Raw genomic sequence first — 21,650 nt, 5'->3', positions numbered from 1 at the left:
GAAACATTTATATGAGCAACTAACAGCTCTTCATCAATTCTGTCAGCCCTTCATTTGGCCTACTCATTCATCTTCCACCTTGCAACTAGTAGACAGTCAAGACTTTCGTAGCTTCTTACGACCTTGAAGTGTTACACATAAATTTGTCTTGCAGAGTAAAAGCTCACAGGTCAAAGGAAATGACAGTGGCAACTCAGAACTGGACTCACTGCACGAAGAAGAGGAAGTTTCTGAAGCTGATAACCGGGAAAAGGAGATTCTCATTGATCGCATACAGTCAATAAAAGAAGAAAAGTAAGTCACAGCTTTGAAAACCCCTTATCTCTGTAGGTCTTGCCCTTTGCAGTTGGAGGTAATGCAGATTGTAAAGCAGTATACTTTTTGTCCAAAATGATCTAGCTAATTATGTGCTGTAGGCCTTTATGAAGTTGAAAAGGAAACTGCAAAGGACTAGCTGAGAGAAAATACCATGAGAATTAATATTTAATGACTACATGCAGGAAGGTTTGCCTCTGAATACCAGATGCATAAAGTTGCTCGTATCAGAGACATTGTTTCTAGAGTGCCACAATCTCTGTTGTGATATAGGGAAGATATAACTTACCGGTTACCTGAGCTTGATCAGCGAGGCTCTGATGAGGAAAACGTAGACTCCGAGACCTCAGCAAGCACAGAGAGCCTGCTTGAAGATAGAACAGGACGGATGGATACCGAAGGTCAGTATTAAGGTAGTGTGTGTTTTGTTGTTTTTTGTTTTTTTTAAATTCTACATCTTTCACTGCATACAGCCAGCTGACCAGATGTTATCTGGTCACAGTTGCTTGTATCAAGTTACAGTTTTATGCATGCTTTCAGTATCTAAGTATCTTGTTTCTTTAAAGCAATTATTGGATTACACTGCCGTGCTCAGAGCTACAGTATGCCTGCCAAAGACATTTGCAAAGTGCCTTCTGTTTTGCAAACCTCTTCAAATTCTTCCTCTGCATCCCTGGCTTCAAGACACAGATCATCTTTAACACTGCCCAAGATTAAAGTGCCCCGTCGAACTCCAGTGATGCCAACAGCAAATATAAAACTTCCTCCTGGGATTTTCAGATGTACAGAATCCCAGGGCAGGATTTCAGCTAACGAAGAGTCTCAAATAATGGTGAGACGAAGGGAGCAGCCAGCAAGGCGAACTGATAAAATCCACTCTGTATACATTGCACAAGGGTCTGCAATGGCCCACGCTCAGGAACTCTTGGATGAATACGAACTCACAGCGAAAGTAAAACGGAGATTCTCGGACCCTTTCTCTCAGATTCCCTGTATAGAGAAGTGAAATACTTAAGCTGTCTGAACTTTTTTGAAGTTGACTGCAGCTTTGGCTTCAAGCCTTTAAAGTAAAGGCTGTGAACTTGTTCGTGTTCTAAGTGACTGCCGGGAAGGCAGCCTGAAAATGTACAGTACTGTAAGGGTTAAGCAAGGTTGTTTCAAACAAATATTCTTCACTTTACTTTCTTTGCAGGGTTTTAATTTAAAATTAGAACGCCTGTTGAGTGTAAGGCCCCTGATTCTGCTGCCGTGCCTTTCTCTGAGACCAAAATGTGTAAAAACGTTTAGTAATAAATTGCATTTTTAAAAAATACTTGTGTTAAGTTTATCAATGTCTCGTCTCATGAACCATTTCTTCCGAAGGAAGCCTTTAGTTGGAATCGCATACCTTTGTCAGTACTTCGTAAAGCATTGGGAAAGCTTTCTGCACAGAGGAAGCACTAAGGGCAAGCCTGGGGCGTCTCGTCAGAGCATTTTGGTGCTCTTGGAGCAAGCGCACGGCCCAGCATGGAGCCGTAGTGCTGGATCCTGGCGCTGCGCGGAGCTGCCTCATCCTCCGCAGGCTTCGCATCTGTGAAGTGAGACCCCTGAGGCTGAGGTGCGCTCATATATAAAAATGTTCTGAAGCGGCAGGCTGAGCAGCAGCCCTTCACCGAATTGGTCTGAAAGGGTCTTGGCCCTGCTCTGCGTTGGAGCGGAGGAAGAGCACCGCTCAGGCGCTCTGTCGCTGCCTCCGGGGCTCTGGCGATGCCACACAGCACTGCCGCAGTAGCCCCGAGCAGCAGCCGCCTCTGCGGACGTGCAGGGTTTGGGTTGATTTTGGGGTGGGTTTTTTTAAACAAAAGGGCGCTCAGAGCGCAGAGGCTGCCCGGCCCCGCCGGCGCCTCCCGCCCCTCCCTGCGCCCCGCCCCGCCCCAAGATGGCGCCCGCCGCCCGGAAGTGGCCCTGAAGCGGCTTCCGGCGGCCCCCGCGCGCCATGGCCGCGACGCGGCTGGAGCTGAACCTGATGCGGCTGCTGAGCCGGTGCGAGGCGCTGGCGGCGGAGCGCCGGGGCCCCGGCGAGTGGCGGCTGGAGAAGGTGAGGACCCCGCGGCTCGGCCCTCCGCGGGGGGAGACCGGCCGGGAAAAGCGCGGGAGGCTCCTGCCCCGTCCCCGCAGCGGCGCGGTTCGGCTCCTCGATAAGCGGAGGCAGAGAGTGCTGTGGAGTGTTAAAGCGCCAAGCTCGCTCCCAGCCGTGCAGCAGCCTCTGCCAGACGGGATATTTTTCCTTAATGCTGTCGCTTAAAGGCTTTTTTCTCCTCAGTACGTGGCCGCTCTTGAAGACATGCTGGGAGAGCTGAAGAAGCAGTCTGGGTGAGTCGCCTTCTGAAGCCCTGGGGCCTGCGGGTGCCTTCGGGGGTTTCGTTCGCCTCTTACCCGTGAGGCAGACGCAGCCCACCAGCACCACCGTGGCGCTTACGCTTCCCTGTGGAAATACCCGAGGGTGAGGGAGAAGCGGTGCCCGCAGAGCGGCCAGGACGCAGCCCTGGAGAGCCGCGCTTCCCTGCGTGGCGGCCTGGGCCCTGGGCAATGCCCGTGCCCCCGCGGCCTGCGGTGCCCGAGCTGTCAGGGCCTTGGAAGGGGATTTGCAGGGCCTTGCACGCATGTTCCTAGCCTAGAGGCGACTTCTGTTGGGTCTTCAAAGAAGCATCTTCTACGTGTTGTTTTTCTAATTTTATTTTATTTGGAAAGTCACCTGAACAACTGAAAACGCTGATAACTTCTGGTTTTCATATTACTATCTTTCAATTCCAATAGCAAGCCAGCTCCGGAACTGCTGAATGAATACTCTCGCAAAGTGGACTTCCTAAAGGGACTTTTAGAAGCTGAGAAATTGGTAAGATCTGCTAGTTCAGCTTGGAAAGATTTAAGTGTTCTGTGCTTGTATTCACCTTATTGCCTGGTTCCTACGTGTGCCTTTATTTTATGTCTCAAAATAACACTGTTTAAAACCTTACCAGGCAGTCCTTGTAAAAACATGAATAAACATACTGTGGTTTTGTATTTTGTTAAAAAGGGGTATTGTATGAAATCCGAAACCACTTTCCTCCTCTTCAAAAGCAAAGTACATCTTGCCTACATCCTTCTCACTTCTTTGATGTGGGATACAGGGGCAGGTACTGTCCTTTGGCCTAACGGGGTGCCACGTGCATCCGGAGAGCTATGAAATGCCAACGAGCTGTACCGCAATTAGTGCGGGTGCAGTCGGTGCTGGTGTTCAGACTGACTTCGCTGTTTCCTGGGAAGCAGCTGTGGCAGTGCTCTCTGCATCCTTGTTGGTCACACATCCAGGTGGTCTCTCACTGCAGAATGCGATATTCATGACTTTTCATTGCTTCTTCCTACTCACAGTCTTCATCAACTGAAAAGGCTCTGGCAAATCAGTTCTTGGCCCCTGGACGTACCCCTACAACAACCAAAGAGAGAACCCCAGCCACTAAAACAGTTCATCTGCAGACAAAGGCTCGTTGCACAGGCAAGATGAGGAGTGAGCTGCTTGGTACAGTATGTTTTGGTGCTGCTGCTTCTTTACTGCTAGTTTATGGATTGTCTCCTGTTGCATTGAGCTGCCTTTGGTGGCTGTGCCTCAGATGTGTCCCAGGCTGGGTGGGGAGTCACCTTTTTCTGGTTTGGATAGTTTAAATACTGGGTATGGGCACTATGGTAGGCCTGGAGGACTGTCCTTTATCACTGGCTCTTTGTAATCTTATGTTTTGTTTCTCTTTCTGCCTCCCAGGATCCCTTGGCTATCGATGGTAAGTTTAATCCGTTGTTTTCTCTAACTTTAGTTGACCTGAGTCTTACAGGGAGAGAAAGAGGAAGGTCGGATACTAGAGATTGGCCAAAGTGTACTTTTAATTTACTGGCTCACTTCTTCTCAAGATAGCAGATCTAAAAAACAAACAAAACAAAAAACCCTAATAGATGAAAGCCGAAGTGTTGTTATAGGTATGGTAGCAGGGACTTGCAAGAACCTATTTTTCCAGAATTTGTACAGAAACAGACATTCTAGTTACAGAATTAACTAGGACAATTTACCTTTATTGTTGCTTCTGTTCTCTTCTGCTCTGAGAAAATCATGTGATTTCAGGTGCTTAGAGTAGGCGTTGTTCAATTCCTCTTAAATATACAGCCGTGTTATTCATGTAAGGAAGTGGTAGGAATTAATTTGTGGTTTCTATAGTTACTGTTGCAGTGGTTGGAGCTAGGCCAATCTAATGTGTCCTGAAAGAGAACACTAAGACACACAGGCTTAAACTATGCCCTCAGGGAATATGATTCATCTGTTTTTTCTCTCCACCATACGTTTGATGTTATGTGTTGTCTTTTCCTGTGGAAAGCAGGTAGGCATTTGAAATCCATATTCCCTGGGGTAGGGGACCAAGTAGGATTTGGACATCTGAAAATCCCTTACAGAAAATTTGTTTCTTCAGCCTGTGGTTGCATGGGAATTTATAACATGCTAAAACACAAATGTAATTCTTTTTCCAGATTCTGAGGAGTTAAACGTAAGGAAGCGGAAGTAAGTGAAAATTTCTCATTTGGATGCTCGATGTTTTGGGAACTGCTTTCTCAATGACTTTTAAATCTCGGATGTACCTCTGTTTGGGTGAAGTGCCTGCTGGTAGAAACCTAAATACAGTGACTTCAGCTGGTTTAACTGTTCCTGTTGTCTTGTCAGAGTTGTGGAGTCTGGGGGGACATTGGGAGATCAACCCACAGGAAGTAAAAATCCCAATTTTTGTTTTCCTTATCTTCTTGCAGAGGCCTTGCATCTGATGAGAAGCAGTCAGCAGTCGAGCTGGATGCTGTGTTACAGCACCACCAGGATATGCAGGAGAAGTTAGCTGAAGAAATGCTAAGTTTGGCTCGGAGTCTCAAAAACAACACTCTGGCTGCGCAGAATGTGATAAAACAAGATAACCAGGTAGCGCATGTTAAAGTGCGAAGCTCTCAGTTTTGCAGCCTAGAAGGCTAAAGTGCTAATATGTTAAACACTACATCTCTAACTTGATTCGAGGTGAGATTAGAGTGGGGAGACTTGGAGGCAATACCTGTCTGCTTCTATAGTGCAATTGAACCTTCTTTTCTGTGGGAAGAAATAGTGATCAGAACTTCAGATCTGAGTTTAAAACCATTTGTTCTCTTTGTTCCCCAGACGCTGTCACATTCTCTCAGGATGGCAGACCAGAACTTGGAGAAGCTCAAGGATGAGTCTGACCGCCTTGAACAGCATGCAAAGAAATCGGTCAACTGGCTGTTATGGATAATGTTAATTGTAGTTTGTTTTATATTCATCAGCATGATTCTCTTTATCAGGATTTTCCCCAAACTAAAGTGATTTTTTTTTTTTCTTTAAATTTAAAACTGCCAGAAGTGCAGTTGGAAAGCTCAGCTGGTATGATGACTGTCAGCAATCAATGTCTGTGCCACCTATCACGTCTTTAAAGTGGCTGTCCAAGGCCTATCCTTGCATCTCCTTCTTGTGCAATCACTGGGTTCAGTGAAGAGTTTCGTGGGGAAGGCTTTCTACACTTGGATACTTTTTTTTTTTTTAAATTAATATTGTTGCCTATGAGGGGAGAACTGGGATAAAGATGACAATTTACGCTGAGCTGCTAACAAGTTCTTTAGTGGATAGATACAGTCCTGTTTTTAACGTGGCTGTGGCAAACGTTACAACTCCCAAAAGGCATTTACTCAATACGAATATGAGTAACAGTTGAAGTCTTACAATTTCTCCTGTCTTTTACAGCTTGACTGTACTGAAGTAGGACCTTGCTGCCAACAGGATATTTAATTACAATGTACGTACACAGCTGTAGGGTGTAGGAAGAGAACGCTGCCATTGAGTTGCTTGCCTGGCTCAGATTCAGAGAGTATCAACAGGTAAAACGGTTCTCAGGCTCACCTTTTTCCCAGATGGGTATTTGGGACTTTGGACTTTGCAATTTTCTTCAGTTTAGACTTGCTATAGAAGGGCTAAAGTTGCTTGCTGTTGCAATGTTTGCGTCCCTTTTTGTATGCACAAACATTCTCACTCATTGTCTGTTATGTTGATGCTGTTGCATCAAGGAAACACTGTGACCCTGGCACCGTAGAATTGTACATGCGGTACTCTCCGTATGGTATAGACCACCTTGTTTGTACACAAACATCTTTTGACTGTAAGATGAGGGCAAAGGAAGCCGGTGTCTTCAAGACAGAAATAATAATTTAAAAAAAAAAAATCACCATCACCCTTCACCTTTTGAGACAAGTTATTCTGGTCAAGAGTGTTTGTGTCTCACTTGTATTCTTAAGAGGTCACTACAATACAAAACGCTGCTACTGCTAGAAAAATTTAGAGCCTGCAGTAAAGCAAGGTTTGTTGTGACAGTGTGAGAACCATTTTTAAGTGCTTGTGGTAAGCCAAAAGCAAACCATTCTGCATCTGTGCTGTTGTTTCTGGAGTCTTCCTCTGGAAAGCGCCGGTGGTCAGGTGCGTACAGCTTCACGTTGAGGAAGTGGGGAGCAGCGGCTGTGCCCGAGTGTTCTCTTGCCACTTCTGTTGCTGTTGTGCGCCCCTGGATGGGGTGTTCGGGGCCAGAGGGAGGTGGGGGAAGAGCTGTTTGTCACAACAGCTGAGTTCTTAGGAAAATCCGACTGCTGCTTTGAACACATCCCAGAGTGGCAGGCTCTGTTTCAGAATTGTTCTTTTTTCTTTACAAAACCAGCTGTGTTAATGAAGACAGTTAACATTTTTTACATAAAGTGTCTTTGTTCATTTAACAGGATGTTTGCAACTTAGTATGCTGTTCACTTATGGATTATCAAATGAGCGATTACACTATGAAGTGCGGCTTTATCTTCTAGCTACTCATCTATGTGATATGCTCGTTCTGTTCGAGCATACTTGTTACTTACCTTGAAATTTATAGAAATTTATCATTGTAGCAATCCATTTCTGGACATTTCTACTTTTCCCAGAAGTTTTTCTTCAACTGTAATGTTTGACATTTTGCTGTGCTTCATTAGTGAATGCTGTGTCACCAAATTATTTTTTAATTCTAGTTGTTTACTACTTTCCCTGCAAGCGTTTTCAGTGCTGAGCTCTTCTCTTAGAGCAGAGGTTGAATGTAGTGCTGGAATGTTTTGTGTGTGTGAGATACTGGAATGTTACAGCATTAATTCTTCGTTGTCTATAACATTTTCCCCTTTATTACTTGAAATAAATTTTTTTTCTAGCTTGCAAAAGACTTGGTGCATCATTGCAGACAAGTTTAAGGCCGTGCTGTCGGCCCCGTGTTGGTTATAACTTTTTGGCACTTGCAAATTAGAAGTTAAATTGGAAAGACCAGAAAGGGAACTACTAGTGATAGCTTGCCCCCAAGAAAATACCCACCCCTCCAAGTCAACAGCAATTCCTTTACGAAGAAGCCTGCCAGGAAATCAGTTCAGAAACACGTGCTATTTAGCTTTTGACCGCTGACATTTCACGGGTGTGTGTTATTTTGAAGGATGAACTGCCAGCACTGAGACTGAATCCTGTAGCTACTGACACCTTTTGTGCTATCTGGCGCGACCGTTGAGCACGGTGCCGCCGGCGCTGCGCCGAGCCTCTGGCTACCTCTGACCCGGTGGAAGAACGTTACCAAGGGGCCGGATTAATTGCCTCAGTGGCCAGCAGTCTCCCTGCACACAATGGCTGCTTTGTCAATTGGCGGTTGCAGTCTTTGCTTTTTCTTGAGTTTATTTAGTAATTATAGTCATTCAGAAACACTTTGAGGATCGGTGCCAGTAGTATTTAGAATAAACAGTCGCTCAAGCCTTTGTGACTTTTCATAGATGGAGTGGCAGTTCGTATTTTTGACTAATGTATGGTGGTGCTGGTTGTACGATCTGCTACTTCAGCCCTCAGCTCCATTTCGTAGCGTGGGGCTCTGATGTGCTGCTCTCTACAGAATAACGTTATATAGAGAAACAGCTTTCTGTGAGAGTTGCAAACACTGTGAAGTGAGAATTGCTTAACTTTCCCAAAAGCTTGGGAAATCCAGATGGAGAGATGTTTATCAGGCATGGGGCTGGGCCTTGGTTGGCTTCTTGGCAGACTACCTACTTTCAGACAGCAAGTTAAAAAAAATTAAAAAATCTTCTGGAGGCTTGGGTCATGTCAGGCCAGTGAATGCACCATTTCCAAGCCTGGCAGCAGCAGTAACTATGGGTCAGTCTAAGCTTTTCTGGCAAACGTCCTTGGTGACAGAGGCTCCTTATAATACTTAATGTTTAAGCGGTGTCCTCAGTCGTGGCTAGGTTTGATGCTTTGGAAGGATTTTTACAGTAGACAGGCTGTCAGTTAGGATGCGTGAATGCCGTATACCATGGCTCCTGTGGCTGGGCAATCTCAGCTTGTTTTGGGCACGTGTTCCCCGGGCTTTACTTTGCAAAGCCTCTGTGTATCAGACTGTATAGGCTGTGAGCAGCTTTCCAAAAGTGGCAGCTATTCTGCCAAAAGGGGTTATCTTGTAAAAGGGGAAAAACGATGGAGTGGACAGACCAGGGTTCTGCTCCTGACTGTTCACCTTGTGGTACCGGGCAAGTCATCTCCATTCTCCTCGTCTCTGCTGTAAGCCTGACATGAAGCCTGGGAATCAGTGTCGTGATTAATAGTTACAAGCATGAAAAAAAACCCCTGTAATAATATAGCAGATAGGAGCAGAAAATAATAATAATAAATAACCAAATAACCAAAATAACCAAATTTCTTGGCCTACAGCAGAGTGCCGATGCCGTTCCAGAGCCCTGCAGCCCAGCGCAGGGGCTGGCTGGTAGCTCTTGTCTTGGTCTGCCACGTTGCTGAGGCTTGGTGTGCGCTCACCGTGTGTTCCCGCTGAACAAGAGTGACATTAAAACCCGACTTAGCTAAATCAATACCACCTGTCACATGACACTGCCGTGACATTTCTGGCATGAGCCTCCTCCTAATAGGAGATGGAAGTGGGAAGCAGCAGCAGCTAGTGAATAATGGATTAGATATGCCTGATTTGTAATGTTTACAAAGAAAGGGCGTGTCTCCTAGCTACAGAACAAACTGGCTGTCAAAATGGGAGCTAGAAGTCCTGTGTCGTCCAAAATGCAAAATGCGAGATAAAGCAGCGTGGAGCATACAGTTACGGTTTGCTGAACATCCCTACGCTGCCCAGAGGGCTGTCCCTCCAAATTTGAGTCTGGGTCAGCAAAAATGTGCTTTAGCGTAAAGAAATTCAAAAGAGACAAAAAAAAAGGGGGGGTAGGGGTGGTGAGCTGTAGATTAGCACTGGCGTCGGCAGTCCGTCGCCCGGAGCGCAGCATGCCCGTGCTGTGCTAGTGACGCTGCTGCGGCCGCTAACTCGCACGTGGCTGCTGCTGGAGAGCAGCACGCCTGGCAGCAGTGGAGCGCATGTGCAGACTCGAGGTGGGGCTGGCTTCGGTGTGCTGTGAGAAGCTGTGGGAAGGAGCGGTGGGCGAGGAGGCTGGAGGGAGCCGAAGGCCAGGTGTGGGTGTGCCTGGCTGTGTCGCGGCGGGGCCCCGCGTGCTAGGCACGGGCTGGGAACGCTGACTGCCCTGTGGTTCTTGCAGCAGTGGAGAAGAATCTAGGTTCTTTCGAGTTGAAAAGTTTGATGCTGAATTAGAACAAAAACATTCTGACAAGGAATAGAAAGTAAGTCTAATGTTGCATCTGCCTCTCTGAAATCCAAAAGTCAAACTGAGCAAAACCAGAAACCAGACCAAAAAGGATAAAACGAGGCAGTGCTGCAGTAGGCTGCGGAGAGCTGTGATTTCCTTTGCATCCTTCGTCTCCAGTTTCTTTGAACTGCATGCGGCAGAGAGATGCCCTCTGCCGTTTTCACCTTGGGCAAAGGTTATATCTGCTAATGTAACAATAGAATTCTCCAGAAGGATCTGACAGTGTTACCTGTTGCAACAGTAAAAAACTGGGGCTTCGGTCCTTAGCACGTAAAGTGACCGGATCTTCATCCTCTGAGCTTTCTCCCATCGAGAAGAGAGCAGTCACTTATCGGATTTGGTGTGGACGGAAGGAAGGGTAAGAAAGGAACTTGGTCAATCTATGACGTGAAATATTTTATATTAAGAGATTTGGCAAATGGTTCTGTGTGACTCCAAACAGGATGAGATAAATTTTCCAAGGTCAGCTCAGCTTTAGGTCTAGTCATTGAGAAGTCAATTCCGTAACCTTTACAGCAACATCCTGCCAATGATGCAGAGACTTAGCTATTGTTGGCTTCAACAGCAACTCTTTCTGCATCTTCAAAGGACAGGAGGCTGAATAATGTGTGTACTGCATGGTGAGAAACTTGTGAGCAGGAAAGTATGTTTGACAAATCAATAAAAATAGAGCAACCTGAGCAACGGGGTAACTATTTACCCAGGCAGTTGCAACCTGTTGTTAAGAAAAGGCCATATTGAACAGTGGATGAAGCAGAAAGTGAGAATTAGGGCTTGCTGTGTGGCTTTGGCTCACTGAACTGGTTTTCAGCTGGTTTGTTCTTAAAACAGAATTACTACCGATCTGCCTTCCTGGGCAGTCAACTGCTCTAAAGCTCCTTTTGGGTGCAAAGCTTTCTGTTCCTTGAATATTCCTGGACTGATTAATTAGCATGGAACTTTACTTTTGTACGGCTAAAAAACAAACAAAAAAACCCAACCAACCCCAAACCCACCCAAACACAGACTTCTGCATGTGTGTTTGGTTCCAGTGTATATGTCGTGAGAGAAGGATATATTTCATTTTCAAGACACGAAAGCTTGCAGCAGGCGCAGTATCTCGGGGGTCAGGAAGCCAAGCTGTGTTCTCTCGCCACGTGCAGTTGTGTCAATCCAAGGATGTGACTGCGCTCCAAGGGTCGCGTGCAAACGCTGAGTTCGGTGTACGGCGCTGCTCTAGACAGCAGGCCCTGGAGATAGGACTTTGAAGAACTGCATTCTTGGTGCCTAAACAGCTCAGTCTGTCTTAGCTTTGTTAACTTGGGCAGGGGAGAGCTAAGTGAAAATGGTAATAAAACTGGCAGTTTCAGCCCTCTCAGAAGGTAGGGAGTAACGTCCCGCCAGTTATCATCTCTATGTCATCTCTACTCGTTCGTGTAAAGGTGGTTCCTCTTCTAGGGATGTTGCTGCCAGGAATGGGCTTCCAAGGATTTTGATTCCATTGATGTGGAGGAGCTGGGATCTGATTCGGAAGTTGGTACGCTTCGGTTGGTTTCAAATGGAGGCATTTGTAGGGCAGAGCAGTATGAGTCTGTGTTTCCAGTCTCACAGAAAAGGAAGCTTGGGACACAGCTCCAGAAAGATTTTTCAGCCCGTGTGGGCTACAATAAACCAGTGCGCGTAGAACGCAAAGAACAAGTACAAGGTTTGGGCCCCCAATTTTTTTTTTTTTTTTTGTGCCAATATATGTCAAAGCCCTTCTTCAGGATCTAAAGCCATGCCGCCAGATGTGCTATGTAAAAGGAACATAATCTGAAACAGCTCTGGGCATGATAACAACATGCCCATAGCCCTAGACTATTTTAACCTTTATGTTTCTGTAGATTTACATTAATGAACAAAGGATCCTTATCTAAGGCCTGCACTTAGTTATTTTTTTCAAACAGTGAAGGCCGTTGTTTGGAGGGCACTGACCCTACAGACATCATGCACCTTTTGTAAGGAGGTAGTAGACATACAGCTTTAAATTGCTGTTTCTCTGGCTTTTTTGTACCCTTTTAGTCTGTCCTGTGATTCTTGGCAGCTGTGAAGTGACTGTAGAGCAAAGATGAACCCATGGGACGGCTCTTTTTTGGGATTTCAGCAGGAACAAGGCTTTTGATGGGGCCTGTAAATTTACTGCATTATCTTGTGATGTATTGCTTTCATACTGTATAATATATAGCACTTTAACTGTGTATTACCTCAGCTGAAATGCCAAAGATGACAAAAACTGAATGTGTTTTCATGAAAACACCACAGCAGGGGATCACCATTTTATTGTACTTTCAGAGCTGGAACCCAATATTTTGTCACGCTGATTTTCTAAATAGTTTAAAAAGCAAAAGATCACTGCCTTCCAAATGCATTGAGGATTCTGTAGGCACAAACAGTAGCCTGGCTGATACTTTTTGTACATTTTTATAAATTTTGTGCTATGAAGAATATCCTTTACCTGCTGCAAGTGTACACTGTTCAGGTATGTAATAATAATAATTTTCTGCATCAAAGAGGAAAAAATGTTAAAGGTCAGAAAAGAGAATATTATTTCAAAGTTCCATACCCATTTTCCTTGCTTTCCCTGGCAGTTGTTACTGGAGATCCATTTGAGTAAGGAAGTGACTAAAACAAAAAAGAAGTATTTGTGGGGTCAAATAGGTAGATACCCTCCGTTTCAAGACTCTGGATTTATTTTCTTAGGAGGATTCAGAAGTGAACCCCAAAAGTTTGTGTCACAGTTCAGAGCAGACATTCATCACTGCTTAGTTCTACGTTATTTTAACTAAACCATGAAACATCTGTGGAGGGGAGAAAGAAATGTGCTGTCGAAGAAAGGGGCCATTTAATGTATCAATGTAGTGATTTTAGTAGTTTCTTGAATCAGAAATTAGGGAAGAGCCTGCAGTGCAGCTATTGGAAAAAAATGAGTAAGCAGGTGCTGGCTTAGTTTCTTAGCGCCCACATTGCTACTGTCGGTTTATCTGATTGCAAACCTAGTGTACTGTGGCGTGATGAATATGTAGCGGTGAGTGTATGGGAAAGATGCTGGAAAGATTGCACCCTGATGTTCTTAATCAGTAATTAGAAACTAAAAATAGTATTTTAGGGAAAGATAATAAATCTGTAGCCTTTAATCCTCCTGTGCCAATCTGTAAGCTGATATCATTATTACATGAAAGGCAATAAGAACATAAGTGAGTAAGCAAAAGTAGGTTGCTATTACAGTCACATTAAAAATTCCACATAGCCCAAGCTGTCTAGATGATGTCTGGCTCTGTCTGTTTTATGCAAAGTCTGTAGTCATAAAGCAGGTTAATTTGCAAGCAGAGAACACATAGTTTTGTTGTTTATTTCCATTCCTTAACTGTCCTTACTTCCTGAAGTATTCAGAAATGAGTTAAGTTCTGAGTCTCTTTTGCGCTTGTGAGTTGAACGTGGTAGCGTACATTTGAGCGAACGGCAGCAGGAAGAGATACGTGGGGGGAAATCTTCCCGTGATGGCAGCTCCGACGCACCGACAGGCTGCATCAACAGCTGATGTGTGTGCAGGCACGCATCTTCTGGTGCTGGAATAATCACCGAGAGAGCAGCCCCACTTAAGCAGAGCCTTTCATCTAAGCATTTACATGGTTTGCAAATGCGAAGATGCAGCTGCTGTTCCACAGGTACCATCGCAGCTAATACTGCTTACGCTCAGGCCATCGACCTTACCCCATCCGACTGGGGAACCTCAAAGAGTGAGCCATGCCCAAATAGATGCGATTTCGTAGCCCGGTCCTCCTCCCGTTCACAACTACGCAGTATCGCTCTGCCAGCCGCAGCAGTTCTTTAAATGGAGAAGTAACACAAAGTATTTCAAGTAGTGCGAACTCTCTCCATGCAATTCGGTGTCTGGAGAAAGGAGCCACTGCGGAGTGGCCTGCCGGCAGCCGCTGCCGGCCTCGCGGTCCGTTGAGCACGAAATCAAATACAAGAGTGAGATCTGTGGGGTGAAGCTGGTGGGGGCAAGACTGGAAAGAAGAATGTCTGTTTTCCAAGTATCTTTGCATTTAAAAAGCTTTATTACAGCAGTCTGTAACTCAGTATCTTGCAGAAATGAGTGAAGGCGAGCGCCAGATAGCATGACTGGAAGTTGCCAGGAACCGGACTGTCGCGGCTTAGCACGACTACAACGCAGAGACGATTAGAAAAAGGAGAAAAAGGCATAAAATGGCGAATCCCCCTGGAAAAAGACAACCAGAAATTTGGGATGGCTGTTGGCACCGGGCCCTTCGGTACCGCAACTGGTACCGTGCCGGAGGCGGCATCTGCGCCCCGGCTGCGCTGAGCGAGCCCCGGGCCGGTCACCCCCAGCCGCCGCGCCGAGCTGGCTCTGGGCTCTGGGCTCTGGGCTCTGGGCTCTGGGCTCTGGGCTCTGGGCTCTGGGCTCTGGGCTCTGGGCTTTGGGCTCTGGGCTCCGGGCTCCGGGCTCCGGGCTCCGGGCTCCGGGCTTTGGGCTCTGGGCTCTGGGCTCCGGGCTCTGGGCTCCGGGCTCCGGGCCGCCGGCAGCGGCTGGGGCCGGGCTCCTCGCCGTTCCTCGCTCGCAGCTGCCGAGGCCCCAGCCGGCTCCCCCGGCAGCTCCCGCGCCGGAGCTCGCAGGAGCCTCCCCGGCCGCTCCCCGCCCCGGGGCCGCCCCCGGCAGGTGGATGTGGCCGCGGATGCCGCCGCCCCTCCCCGGGCCCGTCCCGTCCCCGGCGCGGCTCCGCGCCGCCTCTTGCCGCCGCCCCGCTCCCAGCTGACGGGGGCAGCCCCTTGTTTACTGGCCAGGGCGGCAGCCGCCAGCCCGGCCTGCGCTGGAAGGGGCCGCCGGGGCCGCGGCCGACGCCGAGGGGCAGGGAGGGGCCGGGCGCCCCGCTTCCTGGGCCGGCGGCCGGGCGCTATAAAGGGCCCCGCGGCGGCCCTGCGGGTCTCCCAGCGAGGATGCGGAGCCGGGCCCGGCCCCCGCGCCCGCCCCGCGGCCTCTGATTCGCCCCCGCCGGGACGCGCCGAGCTGCGGCGGCTCCGACGACGCGGGCATGGGACCGAGAGCGGCGGCGGCGGCGCTGGCCGCGGCCGTGGTGCTGGCGGCCTGCTGCGGCCGGAGCCGCGGCGAGAGTGAGTGCGGGCCGGGGGCGCGGCCTAGGCGGGCGGCGGGGCGCGGGCGGCGGCGGCCCCGCTCCGTGAGGGGGGCGAGGGGGGGCGAGGCGAGGCGAGGCGGGCGGCCCGGCCGCGCTCACCCTTTGTACCTGCCCGGGGCGAGGCGGGGGCGGCCGCCGCGCCAGGCCGCGCCGCGGGGGCCGGCGGCTGTGGCGGCTCGGCGGGGCCTGCGGCGGGGGGGAGCGGGGCCCGGGGCCCGCCCGCGGAGAAGCGGCTCGGGTCACCTTCACCCGGGGGCCGGCGGCGGCCCCGCGCCGCGGTGGGGCAGGGCGGGCCGCGATCGGGGCCGGGCCGGGCTGCGGCTGCCGCCGCTCCGCCTGAGGATCCCGCGACCGGACCCTCCGGGGCTCTCGCTCGAGCGGGCTTTGCGGCGCGGGGCCGCGCAGGGTCCGGCCGCCCCGGGGCCGGGGAGGGGGCGGCCGCCGCGGGCTCGGCCTGGGCCGGGTGCGAGGGCGGGCCCGGCCCGCTCCGCTCCGCTCCGCTCCGCTCCCCGGCGGCTGCTGGCGGGGCCGGGCTGCGCGCCCTGGCGCGGCTCCCCCGCCGGTTTCGGACCCGGCTCCGGTTTCAGAAGGGTTTAGCGCGGCGAGGCGCGGGGCTGCGAGCTTTTGTCTTTAACCGCGGGAGGACGCGGAGGTGGCCTTTCACATCCCCGGGCATTCCGGCGGGTGAAGCCCGGAGGTGGGGAGCGGAGTCTGAAGAGGGCTTGTAAAGCACAGACGGGGGTGCAGAAAGAGGGCTTGTAAAACACGGGACGGGGGTGCAGAGGCGTTGTGTCGGAGGCGACAAACTCCATAAATCCCCGGCTGACACGAGTTTAAGCCTCACGAGCTGTTTTGGTGGGTTACAGTAAATAAACTTGCTTCGGAAAGTCTTCTAGTCAGAGGTTTTGATTTTGGATGATGTTTACAGAGGCTTTTTTAATAAAATAGAAGTACTTCAAGAGAGCTAGCCAGATAGGTAAGTTGTCCGTCTCGTAGGCAGTCCCACAGTCTACCTGTTAGCTTTCCCATCAGAAAAGGCGATAGCAAAAGAATCGGTTCAAGTGCAGACAACGCAATGACAGGCACTTTGAACCCTGCACGATACTCGGGGAATAAAGCAGGATGTACCCTTAAGAGAGCCTCTTTTTTCCAGCAATCAGACAAGTGATATGTTTCAAAAATGCCCCACTTTCTTCCTCATGCATTTTTTTACACTAGAAGCCTTAAAATAGACGAGTGGTACGGTTTTAACTTGGGAGGGTAAGTTCCAGCTGGCAAGCGTGTACAAACCTGCCCCTTACCAACAGAGAAGTGGAAAAGGTAGTTGACATATAGCACTAATAATAAATACATTTGGTCCAGTGGTTCCTAATTTGAAATGATTATTTTTATTACTACTGCATTGAAGCTTCTTATTTATTTACTTCACATTCTGCTTTTTGGGTTGCAAGTGTGTTGCAAGTGATCTTAGCTCCGTAATCTTTGCTACGTGGTAGGAAAATACGCTCTACAATTCATGGACGGAGAAACGGGAGCGATGCGCAAGGTGTCAAAGCAAAGTCGGGGGGGGGGGGGGGGAATATTTTTACATCGTTCATGCAGCGCAAATACTTTGCAAAGTATTTTGCAGACAATTTGGACGATCAGGTCCCTCATTCAAAAGGGTTTTGATGTTTGACTCCGTTTTCTGAGGACGAGCGGATCACACAGCGCTGCGGCGCTGTCGGAAGCAGCACGCTAACGCGAAGGCCTGCATCAGCGTGGCTCGAAGCGTAAACGCACGTACAGTAGTTGCATAAGCAAACGAGTTGTTCCCTGAGCAACGGAACTAATGAAGTCTGCTTTCTTGGAGATTTGTGACCTGCGCTCTCTGCAGACAGGCCCCATGACAGCGCTGCTCTCCAGCGCCCATATTCCCCCGTCTCTGAGCCCAGCCGTACGCAGTTTTTCTTGCGCCCCGTGTCTGTCTCCTCCCTTTGCTGCTTTCAGGCGGTGTCAGGTAGGAGGCCGGGGGAAGGCAGCGTACGGTATGTGTGCAGCTGGTTCAGCGGGCAGGCTGGGTGGACGGTTTGAGTTCGCGCTTAAAGCATCCTTTGGATGGAGACGCTGAGTTTTTCCTCCTTAACCCATCCCCGGTTTTCACGGGTCTTAGAGGAGTGAGAACTCTCTTCATCTTCTGCACGTGACCGAAGTTAGTTGGTGAGTTCAGAAGTTACTGAGAGGAACAGAAGCAAGGGTTAAGGAAAGGAGACCTGACCTGCGCATAAAATGAAGATACATATATCTTGTTTTGTGAAGAAAAACAGGTTTGTGTAGTTTTTTTATCACTGTGTAAACATAATGCAACTTCTTGAAATAAATCTCACACATGACTCATGCACGTCAGTTCATTAGCTGTGGTATTTAGGGTGGGATTTACCTCACCTAGTTTTAGGCATCTATTGACTGAGCAACTTACTTTGGGCTCCTTTTGTGATTAGCAGAAGAGTGATCGATACAGTCACTAGAGTTTAGAGTACGCTTCCTCCCCTTCTCAACTCATCACCTGCGTTTGGGTGCTGCGTGCGTACTCCATTGCCTACTGCTGATGGTGGGGGTTAGAAATCTAGCTGAGATCTCTCTACCTAAATCATCAGGTGGGACAGACTTGACTTTGTGTTTCTGTAGTAATAGCCTTTTAAAATAATTTGCTGCTAAAGTATTATTTCTGGCTCATACGGATTTTTTTTTTTGTGCTGATAAACTCATTAAGAAACTGGTCCCTTGTTCCACCTCAACCCTGTGTTAATTTTTGATGTTGAGAGACTCGGTCTAGAATGCAATTTTGCTCCCAAGAGTATAAAGCAGAAAGCGTAAGTGCGGCAGGGCAGGGCTGTATCAAAACCGGGCAACAACCGCGTCGGTCCGCTGCCCCAGCGTGCCCTCTTGCTATTTTAAAGAGAGGTAGTACACCATCTCTCTGAATAATCTGTAAAACCCGCAAGCTTTCTGGAGGTCAATTTTGGGGTGACTGTCTTGCGGAATATAAATGGTGTTGATACTGGCAACATGTAAAACGTGTTCCTGTTGCCTCCGAAGTAACGAGGATCTTGAGGTCTGCTAGCTTTGGCTTCTGCCCGTGAGCCCGAGCGATCGCCCCTGGTCCTGGGGTGCTGTCGCGTCGCTGTCTTCTACCTTTGATGGGAAGCATAGCAGCATGAGTTGCGTTTTTTGTTTTGTTGAATGAGGAGAGCGTAATGATGTAGCAAACCAGGCTTTGCAGGGCAGACCGTGAGGTTCTGTACGCTTTTGGCAGTAAGGCGAGCGACCTCGGTGCCGGGTTTGCCCTCAGCTCAGCAGTGCAAGGGAACGGGTCTGCGGACAGGCTCGCTTTTGAGTCCGTGTCTCAGTCTCATTGCTCAGATCTAAATGGCTGAGGTAGAAAATTGAAGTTTAAAAATTAATATTTTGCAATTAGATATTTCTGTGTTTATTATACTACTGCTGTAGCAGGGTAGAAGCTGCCTGACAGTCCCTTCTCCTCACCTGTCACTTAGCAGGATGTTTTCCTGTCTCGGCTAACTGCTGAGAAACACCCAGAAGTCCTTTTTCCAGTCTCTTAATACCATTTCTAAAAGTCAGCCTTCTATAGAATCGCAAAGCTTTTGACTTGACCAAAGTGAGCGTAATTTTTCTTAAATAATTGCTTTATTCAAGTAGGCAGCGAACACTATAAAAATGCAGAATTAACTGCTAGTTATTTTAAATGGTTTGCGATCTTCCTGTGCAATGCCACGTTATCCTGGTCTTGATTGTTCAAGAGCCAGAGCTCTGCAGCAGTGAATCATTAAGGTTTGGTATCCACATGGTTTACTATAAACAAGGCTTAAGTTCCAGCTCTTCCCCTGTTAGACTGTCCTGAAAACCAGCCTCGGACACCAGATCCAGTTTCTTCATTCAGTGCCTCAAGGCTGTTACCAAGCCAGTTTGTTCGAGAGGCTTGGCGTCTCGGGATTTGGTTGCTTGGTTGTTTTTTAAAAAGCGTGCCTTGCAACGTTGTTCTTGGGGGTCTGATGAAACGCGTCTATCGTGATGTTGGGTTTTTTTTTTTTTAAGTGACTTTGAATAGCTTGGTAACTAGGGATGGAGGAGTGTTTCCTCTCTGGCAGCGTAATGCTGCGCTGCTGGACACGGAGCCTCTTTCTGCCGAAATTCAGGAATTTATGTTTAGTAGAGGTTTTGCCAGTAGTTTGAACAGGAACAGCGTTGGGCCTACTACTGGAGAATCGATTTGAGGTTTTTTATTTTCCTGAAAGCTAATTTATGTGTTTTTTGAAACCAGGTTGTCTGTCTTATAACTGACTGCTCAACTTTGCCCTCCTTCTTCTGGGATCAAACCTGCCTGGCTGTCGTACTGAATTGTTGATTAATTCCCCCGATTAATTCCCCTGTCCCTGCAGAAGAAATACTCTCAAGAGAAGCTGTGGAAAAATACTTATTGCTTTGCTTAAAACTGCTTCTTGTTGTCTTGGTAACAATAAATTTATGGGGTGACTTAAGCAGCTACTGCATGAACAGAAGATACGAACGGCTGAACGGAATTCAAAACCATTAAAAGATCAAGAACCCTCCATCAAAAAAACATTATTTTGTTTCGGGTATCTTTAACTCCTCAGTATTCTTGATCCTTGAGATGGTAAAAAAAAAAAAAAAAAAGAAAAAGGAGCTCAGATACCGTGGTGGTATTTATCACCTGAAAACCAAACTGCAGTAGAACGTGAGAAATAGTTTTTAAGTGTAATTTTCTCTAAATGTGGAAAAAATCTGTATAAACCCCTTTAATCTTTGTAGATTTACAATTATATTAGCCTTTTATTCAGTTGTTTATTTCAGAAACAAACCTCTAATTTGTTTTAAACTCCTCCTAAGTTTCTGTACCAGGCTGACGTCAGTGTTTGACGTCGCCTGGCGTTCGGACTTGCGCAGAAGCCCCCAGTATTGGAAGCCCTGAAGCGCAGCGGACGACGTGCCGGTTCCTTACATTGCTGTTGCTCAGCTTTGAAAGCAGCGGCGTTTGAAGAACTCGGGCCACGTCCTGGTTCGCCAGGCTGTGTGGCATCTCCCGTCTGGTCTGTGCTGGCAGCACTAATTACAAATAGCGCGTTCTGCATGGGAGCTGGCGAAAAATACAAAGGTATTTCTAAAATGCAAACAGCTGATGGGCTGTGGATGTGCACTTCCAGGTCTGGTAGGTTCAGATGATTATTTATCACTTGCCAGTGCTTCGCCGTTCGCTCCCAAGCTCCGCCGGCCTCTCCCAGCCGTGCTCTCGGAGCAGGGCTGGCTGTGCGGATTAGGGGCTTGTCGGGGGGCCGGCTCGTGGCCCGTTCCTGGTGACTCCCTGATTCTAGCCAAAACGATGAGAGACTCGGGTAATTATCCTTAGAGTATAGATGCATTTTGCAGCCTTGAGCCACAGTAAAAGCCTCGAGCTTTTACTCTTGAACGTACCTCTTAGTCTGTAGAGTTCAGCTGTATTTATTGACCTTTTGTGTTCCTTAAGGTCAGCTGTATACGTTCAGATTACTCGAGGTAGTACTTCATACTGTGATACAGCAACCGGTCGTGGGTACCACCTTAGCTTCCTCTATTTTGCCCTTGTGCTCAGCAAGCAGTAAATAAGAACCAAGACGCTGGATTTTGAATTGAGCAGGTAGTTTTAGCTGCACTGGTGACTTGTACGTTGAATTTCAGCGTTCGAGTTTTATTTGTCCTTCTGTTGTTTCTCCTTTCAAGAAGAAACCACTGGCCCGCCCTGTCACACGCTTGCTTCCTTGGAAATACCTTTCTTAATTGTTTAAAATAAATATTTACAGTACTTAGACTGAATCCGTTGCTCTCCTAGTTCTTTTAGCCCACGGTCGGGATGTGCAGCAAGACAGCTTACTGGCTCACTTCCAGTTTGGCTGCAGTTTTTCATGGGGTAAAGAGGTTGCTGCTAGTTGGTCATCAGATTTCCTTTCCCACTTCTAAAAAGTATATCCTTGATCTTTGAGGCACTCTGTGAATTAGCTTTTTCTTCCAGAAAGCAATTTATGAAACGACTTGGATATAGTGCCAAAAAATCCCATTGGGCAATAACATTGCTCCAAATCCTATATTAGTGTTGCCAGATTTTTTTTTTTTTTTATTGCGGTGGAGCAAATTTTTGAATAATCATTAAGATGTTTGCATAGAATTTATTTTTAACCCACACAGCAGTGGTTTGTGTAAAACCATGAGGAGTCAGACGATCGTAACTATTAAACATCTGTCTCTACATCAATTTTGTATGGCCTGATTATTGCTGCGTGATTTCTTGAAGCTGTGATGTGGCAATTTTGTAGTTGGTGAGCTTTACATACAGTGACAGAAATCCTGTGCTTTTAATTCTTCGGG

The 21,650-nt window shown here is 48.0% G+C and overlaps 3 protein-coding genes across 6 annotated transcripts in view; all 3 read left to right on the top strand.

The window, feature by feature from the left end:
• Positions 1-1,590, top strand: part of MYO9B (myosin IXB) — a 44,811-nt gene extending 43,221 nt beyond the window's left edge. The window contains 3 exon segments of the mRNA XM_075723825.1: positions 155-294; positions 589-737; positions 882-1,590. Of these exon segments, the coding sequence (XP_075579940.1) occupies positions 155-294; positions 589-737; positions 882-1,321 (729 nt within the window). The 3' untranslated portion in view covers positions 1,322-1,590.
• A 700-nt stretch (positions 1,591-2,290) lies between these two features.
• On the top strand, positions 2,291-7,410 carry USE1 (unconventional SNARE in the ER 1). 4 transcript variants are annotated; one of them, XR_012831767.1, is made up of 9 exons: positions 2,291-2,392; positions 2,618-2,667; positions 3,112-3,190; positions 3,706-3,858; positions 4,091-4,109; positions 4,846-4,876; positions 5,119-5,281; positions 5,513-6,243; positions 7,129-7,410. XR_012831767.1 is itself a non-coding variant. In XM_075723503.1 (8 exons), the coding sequence occupies exons 1-8, from the start codon at positions 2,291-2,293 to the stop codon at positions 5,693-5,695; spliced, it is 780 nt and encodes a 259-aa protein (XP_075579618.1). In that variant the 3' UTR covers positions 5,696-7,410. The 4 variants fall into 4 exon arrangements, 3 of the variants coding, with proteins under 3 accessions (XP_075579618.1, XP_075579619.1, XP_075579620.1); XM_075723503.1 differs by having other exon boundaries at positions 5,513-7,410; XM_075723504.1 differs by lacking the exon at positions 4,091-4,109 and having other exon boundaries at positions 3,706-3,853; positions 5,513-7,410.
• A 7,721-nt stretch (positions 7,411-15,131) lies between these two features.
• The window catches only part of INSR (insulin receptor), a 51,367-nt gene continuing 44,848 nt past the window's right edge, over positions 15,132-21,650 (top strand). The window contains exon 1 of the mRNA XM_075723482.1: positions 15,132-15,210. Within this exon, the coding sequence (XP_075579597.1) occupies positions 15,132-15,210 (79 nt within the window). The remainder of the gene's footprint in view (positions 15,211-21,650) is intronic.

The sequence above is a fragment of the Pelecanus crispus genome, chromosome 20 (assembly GCF_030463565.1).
Source record: "Pelecanus crispus isolate bPelCri1 chromosome 20, bPelCri1.pri, whole genome shotgun sequence".
NCBI lineage: Eukaryota > Metazoa > Chordata > Aves > Pelecaniformes > Pelecanidae > Pelecanus > Pelecanus crispus.
Note: the sequence above shows the minus strand (reverse complement) of the source record. Positions and strands in the feature narration are given on the sequence as shown.

Bases quoted from the DNA above. Each gene is read 5' to 3' on its own strand.
- USE1 (XM_075723503.1), top strand. From the start codon at position 2,291: ATGGCCGCGACGCGGCTGGAGCTGAACCTGATGCGGCTGCTGAGCCGG. The intron at 2,393-2,617 runs GTGAGGACCCCG...TTTTCTCCTCAG, and splicing joins GCGAGTGGCGGCTGGAGAAG to TACGTGGCCGCTCTTGAAGA. The intron at 2,668-3,111 runs GTGAGTCGCCTT...CAATTCCAATAG, and splicing joins GAGCTGAAGAAGCAGTCTGG to CAAGCCAGCTCCGGAACTGC.